General features: G+C 40.9%; 1 gene segment (V, D, J or C); it reads right to left on the bottom strand.

Annotated features, from left to right (window-relative positions):
• Nucleotides 1–6,686: 6,686 nt before the first annotated feature.
• On the bottom strand, nt 6,687–8,414 carry LOC134482109 (T cell receptor delta variable 1-like). The segment is given in 2 exon segments: nt 6,687–8,089; nt 8,312–8,414. Coding segments are annotated over 2 exon segments (387 nt in total).
• Between the last annotated feature and the right edge of the window lie 439 nt (nt 8,415–8,853).

The following is an 8,853-nucleotide window of genomic DNA, read 5'->3' as shown; positions in this document are numbered from 1 at the left end:
TAACACAAATTCATAAAGCTATAGGTAAAATGGGTGGTATAAGAGTTATACATAAATCCTGTGGGCTGTTAAGGCTGTTTATTTTAAAACTATACTCTAAGAAGCTGAAAATATAAAAGTAGATGAAAATATAAAAGTAGATAATTTCCTGGAGATATATATATATATATATGAATTGCCGGATTTACTTCAGGAAGACCTAAACCACATAAATAGATCCATAGCAGGCAATGAAAGCGAAGCAACCAGAGCCTCCACACAGAGAAATGGTCAGGACAGGACACTGAATGCCAGATTCTCCCAGAACTTTAACAAACTATAACCATGCTTTTCAACATGTTCCATTTGTAGAAACTGAAGGAAATCTATGAAAATATCCTGTGATATCTGCTTTACCTGCTACAAAACTCAAGTCACACACACACACACACACACACACACACACACACACACACACACCAGTGGAATTGGACTTTAGGACTTAGAAGTAAAACAACACAACTCTAGCACATGCAATGGTGAAAAGACATTTTCTTCAGTAAATGGTGCTGGTGAAAAACAGATTATGTAGAAGAATGAAATGATGGCTGTCACCCTGTGCAAAATTAAGTACAAATTAACCAAATTTAAGACAAGACCTTCAAACACTAATTACTGAAAAGATAAGACAAGGGAAATCACATTAAGAATATCCCAGGTTTTTTTTTTAATATGATTGTATCTTATGTACATTCTGGTTTTTGTTAGAATTGCAAGTTTTACAAGATTAATTCATGTAAACCTTAAACAAAATTTCAAAGCCATTTTTCATAGACAAAGAGAGAAAAACGATCTACAAAATTTGTATGGAGGTACAAAAGACCAAAGAGAGCTAAAGCGATCACAAACAACAAAGATGGTGAGGGAGTTACAGATTTCAAATGTACTACAGAACCAAACAATTAAAATGGCAGGATGAAGATGTATAGACATAATTTCACTGGAGATCCAAGATTAAAGGGGTCAATGGTGAACAGCAGGGAGTGGCCTTTAATGAGGGTGCAGCCTCAGCAGAAGTAGACTCTGACATGTTGAAGACATTAGGACTTGGGACTGCGGGACAGTCAGTCATCAGGTACAGAGGCAGCTGTAGGGTGGGCACACCTTGAGCCTATGAAAGAAGCCACATGTGCTGTGCATGGCAAACCTGTTGAAGTGGAGATAGCCAAGCCCCTTGGAGCTCAGAAAATCATGAGTGAGTTCCAGACACCAAACAATGAACATTCATGCTGGTGGGCTTATCTTTAATCTGATTGTAGCTGTTCCCTGGTTTTAATTTGTTCTTATTGTGCAAGAATCCATCCTTAAGATATTAAGTTGGATTTTAACAGCGTTTAAAAGGTCTCTGAAGATGTGAATTGTTTAAAGACTGTGAACATTTTAAAGTCATACTCTGTTATATATTGTAACAGTAACATGAAATCCTAGGAATCACCAAGAAAGGAAAGGTTATGACTTAGTACTGGTATGTTTATGTCAAATACACAAGTGTTCCACTGGGGCATTTATATTAGGCAACTCAATACAATCTACAGTCATTTGGGAAGAAAAAAAACTTTAACTGAGCAATCTCTTCACTCAGACTGGCATCTAACCATATCTGTGTAGTGTTATCTTGATTAATAATGTCTGTGAGCAGGCCCAGTCACTACAGATATCCTCCTTGGACAGGTGGTCCTGTCTTCTCTAAGAAAGCTGGTGGGCCAGAAAGCCAGAAAGCAAAATGTTTCTATTATCTCTGCTTCAGTTCTGGCCTCCTGCCTGAGTTTCTGCCTTAGATTCCTTGTAGGACAGGCTAGAATTGGCAAGGTGGACTAATCCCCTGTTGATGTTATTTTTATCACAGCAACAGAGACACAAGCTGGGACAAAATGTTTATGTTTATTCCCATAGGCTGCCGGTCGTGTCAAAAAGATTCTTTTAGCGTTGGGCACCATTCAATGCAGAAATCAGAGAACGAAAACTAAACAACTGAGAGTGTTCAACCCTAACTGGGACATTGTTATTAGCCTTTCTGATAAAGGCTCACGGAACATTCAAGAAAAGGAGGTAGAACAAATATCAAAGCTGGGTGGTGGTGGTGGCACGCACCTGTGATTCTAGCACTTAAGTCAGGTTAATCTCTGAGTTTGAGGCCAACTTGATCTACAAAGCAAGTTCCAAAACAGCTGGGGCAACAGAGAAAAACCCTGTCTCAAAATATTGTGAAAAAATAGATAGATTAGGTAGATAGACAGACAGACAGGGAGGTGGGGAAGTAGATATAGAGACAGAGATCTGAGAGCCCGAAGATAGGAAGGATTGCTGGGGATTGCTGTTTTCCCAACATGACATGGCTGTCATAGTTATGACTTCCTAGCATATGTGATTTCTTACATGACCTTTCCTTACATGAAACTAAGCCAGCCAAATATGCCACATGAATAGGGAAGTGCTCCGTGGGCCTCACTCCATGCAGAGGACTATTGTCAGCTGATAACTTCTGGGGAATGGCAAATAGCTCTTCTTTGAAGATGTAGACATTTGTAGTTTGCCCATGCACACACCAATGTAAGTATTGACCAGACTTAGTGGAATTGGTATCTGTTGCTATGACCACAACAAACAAACAAACCAACAACTTGGGAAAGAAAAAAAGCTTTATCTTAACTTATAATTCCAGATGATAGTCTATCCCTGAGAGAAGTCAGTGCAGAAATTTGAAAGCAGCACTGCCTGCTATTTTATCCACTATTACCTCTGGCCAAGCAGTACACTTTACAGCCAAAAGGATAGAGCATGAATAAAGATGCTGTTTATTGTCTGGCCTGCAGGTCACCTATACACAGAGATTTCTTAGACAATGTAGGACCATCTGCCTCATAATGGACTGGATCTCCCAGCAATTATTAACAATAAAGACAATTTCCAAAGACAAATCTATAAAGATCCCCCTTCAAATAGGACAAATATCCACAATTGATCAAAATACAAAGCATAAGGTGAAAAAAGCTGCAGACAGAGGTAGAATTATTTTCCTCCAGAAACAAACTCCCACATAGGTTTTCCAATCCTGTCACAGCAGGTCTAAACACATGTATATATGGACAATACCAAATGGAGTCAGTAGGTTGCATGTACTATACACGTATACGTGTATATGTATATGATGTGTCTATATGATGCATATGTACATGTATATCATTTGTATGTATTATGCATATATGTAGAGAGAAAAAGGGAGAGACAAATGCAGACTGGGAACATTTGGAGGAAGATCACAATAGCAGGAATAGGGATGGTACAAGGGATGGTTTTGAGGTAAATATGAGCAAACGGTGATATATTTGGATGAAAATGTCATAAGAACACATTATTGTGCACATTGACTAAAAAATAATTGAGATTCTCTTAGTGACTATAATTTCTTCCCCTGTGAGAACTCTTACAAGCATTTCATTGCAAAGGAATGCAGCTAAGCACATATGTGTCATTCATTAAGACAGAATACTCATACAAGAGCACAGGAAAGCCAAACTGCGATGGGCACTTTTTGGAACTTGACAAGTATTCATTTCCACATACACACAATTTCAGTTTCTGTAATTGACATTTTACTCTTTATCACATGGATTACTAAGAATTGGCAGCCCTCATAGTGAACTTTGCAGTAGGTATTACCAATAATCATATGCAGGAATGAGGAAACCAAGCACAAAATTCATGAAGCAGTCTGCTCACGTCCCCTCAGCTACTAAGTGGATGGTTCAGAACTTGAACCCAAGCCCTATTCTCCTCAACATCGCTATGCTGTACCAGGACATGTCTACTAAGTACTAAACAAGAAAGCACATGGAAACCACACAGCTCAGAAGCACCCCTACTTCAAAAGCTTAACTGGATTTGCTTACCATGCACTCCATACAGACTAACAGGCATGCTCTGAAGTTCCAGTGTCTCTCATAAGACAAACTCATAGAGTCTTCTGAGGTCTGTTTGACAGTGCATCCTAATGACAGCTTTCATGGCTTCTCACAGATATCTGTGATCAGTCTCCTGTCCTACTGCCAACGGGGAAACTGTTCATTAAGTTGGAAGGGTACGGAAGATAGAAGGCTACAAGAGCTCACTAGGATACACTACCTACAGCAGCTTCTTCTCTATCAGTACATTGTTCCTAGATCTCAGGATATTTCTGTGCTATGAAGAAGGTCAAAGTATAGGCATAAATTTCACTTAGCAAGAAAAATGCCCCACTTTGGACAACAAGGCAAGCCCCATATCTTAAGTAGTCTTCTGCTAACCAGCCAGTGCAGAACATAGATGAGTCATACTTGACACTCCATGATTGTCACAAAATTCTAATTTCAAATCAGCAATGATAGCTACTGGTACCACTAGGTGTTCTTCCAATGTAACTTATGAGCACTAGAGGGCAGCCAGGAGCTCAGCTCAAATATCAATAACTTCAGTTCGATGTCTGGTGGTAGATTTGGTCAAAAACATGTTTTCATTGTCAGAACAAACACTGTGTGTTTTTTTAATGGATATTTTTTATTTACATTTCAAAGGTTACCCCCTTTCCCCCACTCAACCACCCAACACTCCCCACCTCCCCATCCTGACATTACCCTACACAGGGAGATCCAGCCTTGGCAGGACCAAGGGCTTTCCTCCCTTTGGTGTCCAACAAGGCCATCGTCTCCATATGCAGAGGAGCCATGGGTCTGTTCATGTGTACCCTTTGGATGGTGATTTAGTCCCTGGGGGCTCTGGTTGGTTGGTATTGTTGTTCTGGGGTGACAAACCCCTTCAGCTCCTTTGATTCTTATTCTAACTCCTCTAATGGGGACCTATTCTCAGTTTAAAGGTTGGCTACAAGCATTTGCCACTCTATTTGTCATGCTCTGGCAAAGACTCTCAGGAGACAGCTATATCAGGCTTCTGTCAGCATCACTTCTTGGCATCAGCAATAGTGTCTTTGTTTGGTGGTTATATGTACATGGGCTGGATCCCCAGGTGGAGCAGTCTCTGGCTGTCCTTTCCTTCAGTCTCTGCTCCAAACGTTGTCTCCATATCTCTCCCTGTGAATACGTTTGTTCCCCCTTCTAAGAAGAACTGAAGTATAAGCACTTTGGTTATCCTTCTTAATGAACTTCATGTGTTCTGTGGATTGTATCTTGGGGAATCCAAGCTTTTGGGCTTATATCCACTTGCCAGTGAGTACATTCTCTCTCTCTCTCTCTCTCTCTCTCTCTCTCTCTCTCTCTCTCTCTCTCTCTCTGTGTGTGTGTGTGTGTGTGGTTTTCTTTTTTTGTGTGTGATTGGGTTTCCTCACTCAGTGTATTTTCTAGTTCCATCCATTTGCCAATGAATTTCATGAAGTTATTGTTTTTAATAGCTGAGTAGTACTCCGGTGTATAAATGTACCACATTTCGTGTATCCATTCCTCTGTTGAGGGACATCTGGGTTGCTTCCAACTTCTGGATATTATAAATAAGGCTGCTATGAACAAAGTGGAGCCTGTGTGCTTGTTATATGTTGGAGCATCTTTTGGGAATATGCCCAAGAGTGGTGTAGCTGCCTTCTCAGGTAATACTATGTACAATTTTCTGGGATATCGAATCACTGAGAAGCACCTTAGTTATCAGGGAAATGCAAATCAAAACAACCCTGAGATTCCACCTCACACCAGTCAGAATGGCTAAGATAAAGAACTCAGGTGACAACAGATGCTGGCGAGGATGTAGAGAAAGAGGAACACTTCTCCGTTTTTGGTGGGATTTCAAGGCTGGTACAACCACTCTGGAAATCAATCTAGGGGTTCCTTAGAAAATTGGAAACAGTGCTATCTGAGGACCCAGCTATACCACTCCTGAGGAATCGTTAAAAAGGACAACTACAAACAAATTCATAGGATATTACACTTATTTATTCATTAAAACGTTCTTTAAATTTGTGTCCTTGTTGACTTCTCAGGCTTTTGCTTCTTACAGTAAAGAACATAAATTTTGCGTCTGCTAAGATTCTGTCGCTTGCATTCAGTGAGTTCTCTGAGTGCACATTGGCTTCCCTTCCCTGCCTGGGATTCTCTTGCCAAATTCAGAGAGGTGGACTTGCAGAATCTTTTGCTATGAAGTTTCCTTGTTGGTTTTTAATTTAGGAAGACTTGCTAAAGTCACAGTGAAACATTGAAGTCTAAGATCATTACTGATTGGGGACCCATGTGACATTTTCTGTCAATTAGAGTTTATTTTGTTGAACCGGGAGCCATGCTCCGTGTACTCACATGCACAACACTTACCCTCTGTGGCTATGCAGTGGCTCTCCTCAGCTCTCTGACCAGCTGTGGCCTGAAGTCTCCTTTGTCAAATATGAGACGTGCAGTGCCATGTTTACAGCTGTCAATTACTTCCGATGCTGATCTCTATGGTTGGACTTTCAGTGTTTGATGTCCTTAGCTGTGGGAAGTGTTTCCTGGAGACACAGATAGTATTCTTTGTTAATGCCCCCAGGTAGCCTATGGTTTTTAATTGGTGAATTGAAGTTATTTACCTCCTTTATCATGTACAGTTTGTGCAAATTACCTAGAAACAGGACCTGGAACATACACTCCCTAATTAAAAGCAGCCACTGCTTTAGCAGAGGCCTTAGATTCAGTGCCTGACATCCACGTGGTAAATCCTTTCCTTCGATAACTCCAATTTCCAGAATCTAATATCCCTTTCTGGCCTCCATGAGCACCAGACTTCACCCAGTACACATATATACATGCTGACAAAAAGGTTACACACATGATATTAAAAAATAATCTTTAAAAACATATCTGGAAACACATTACTCAGAATTTCCTTCTCCATGTTGCTATGTTTTGGGGGTGGACATGGAAAAGGCAGCTGTAGAAGACTCAAGAAACAGGTGTGATATATTTAATTATTTTTATATAGCCCTGCAGATTCAGGCCCCATAAATATTTGATGTCCATTAGATTCCAGCTCACTTTACCATTAACACTCTACTCCTCACTTCTACAGCTTTTCTTTATTCAGGTCGAGTCTGTGTGTATCACGTTGGCAAATGGCATGACTTCTGATGCTCCCCCAAACCAGAGGGACTGAGGAGGTGAGGGAAGTTTATCCTTCTAGATTCCATTGGCTTTATGGGTCTCACTGAATTCTCACAAATCTCAGAACAGCCAGGTGCTATGCTCATGTACCTGTCCTCCCCAACTGCTGACCTTCAGTACCTCAGGCTCAGTACTAGACACAAAGATAAAGATTGGTGGGGTAACCCAGTCACCACCAGTATTTCATGGAGAGAAATCCTTATAGTCTGTCTCTGACTACTACATTCATGCTGGATCTCCTTCTCTGAGTGCAACTTTCTTCAGGAAATTATGTTCTTTGCTATTCCAGATGCCTCCTCTGAGGTTTGTGCTGTTAACAAATTAAAGAGAAACTTCAAATTATTGCGGTGCAAGATTCCCAAGTGCAGAAAATATTACACATATTCTCAGTGGTCTATTTTTAACTCTGTTTTAAGACAATGTAGTATAGAAAGCCGCTCACCATAATTCTTTCTCAATCGCATGGTCTGAGGTTTTACTTAGAAACACAGTTCTGATGCAGACACAGACGGAGCATCCACAGTTGAGATCTTCTTGTTCAGGATGTGCAGGTGTGCGTCTCAGCTGGGCTCCCTCCCTCAGAGGGTCGCTGCTTAAGTAGCCCCAGTTTTTGTTCAGCTTGTGCTGTCATTTCAAACACTGTGTCAATTCACTGAGAGCACAGAAATACTTCCCCGAATCCTCTGGCTGAGAGGCTGAAATGACAAGGCTGATGGACTTGAGTGATTTCTGGAAGACTACAGAATAGCGGCCACTCCTCTCCTCTGCAGTAGAAGAAATTTGGTGAATAAGGAAAACCATTTCTCCACTAAGAAGCTGCTTGTACCAAAAAAGATAATATTCGACATAACTTGTCTCATATGAACAGTCCAGGGTGATGTCTTCCCCCTCCTGCCTGCTTGCTGTTGACTGGACCTGAGTCACTTTCTGGGCCACATTACATCCTGCAAAACAATCAGAAGAATGAATTAAAAGCTTATCCTGTGGCAGTGTAAAGCAAACCTTGTTGGAATTGGGCACCTTAGGACCCAAAGAGAAAGCTAACTGAATACACATTGTGATGGCTTCCCTCAAATCCTTTTTGCCCCTCGTATCTATAGGAACTGTCATATTCCTGGGGCATTGTTTCCTGTTGGATACTCTTAGTTATACGTGATGCATCATACCAGACAAAGCCAAGACCACCAGCACACAGAGCAGGCTCCGAGGAGGCATGTGGCACTTGTCCTTCTGCATGAGTGTGTCCGTTCTGCCTCAGCTCAGCTCTCAATCTGAGCAACAGGCAGTGTGCACATGAACTGCCTGTGTGTCTTTCCTCAAGCAGGAAATGGGGTTTTGTGTGAACATAGGCCACAAGTTCCGTACACAGTGATCAAATGTGTAGCTTACCACAGACCTTTACTTGCTTCCTTGTTTTTCTTAGTAGTCAAAAGAGGCATCACTTAGAAAAGCGAGCTTCAGAAAACTCCTGCCTGCTGAGGGTGTAGCTGCTTTACACACGTGGGTGCTATTCTGTTGTCATATTAAGCTTAATAAAGTAAAAACGTTCTCAAGGATCTCATAAATTACCCCATAAACCTTTGGGATCTGAAATAATCTTCCTTTCTTAGTGAGTGTGTTGATCTATCCAAATTCTGCAATGAACAAAGTTAGTTTTAAATCACATGGTAAAGGATAGTAGATCAGAATTATTAAAGATCCCTCTTTG

This window comes from Rattus norvegicus, chromosome 15 (genome assembly GCF_036323735.1).
Source record: "Rattus norvegicus strain BN/NHsdMcwi chromosome 15, GRCr8, whole genome shotgun sequence".
Classification (NCBI taxonomy): Eukaryota; Metazoa; Chordata; class Mammalia; order Rodentia; family Muridae; genus Rattus; species Rattus norvegicus.
Note: the sequence above shows the minus strand (reverse complement) of the source record. Positions and strands in the feature narration are given on the sequence as shown.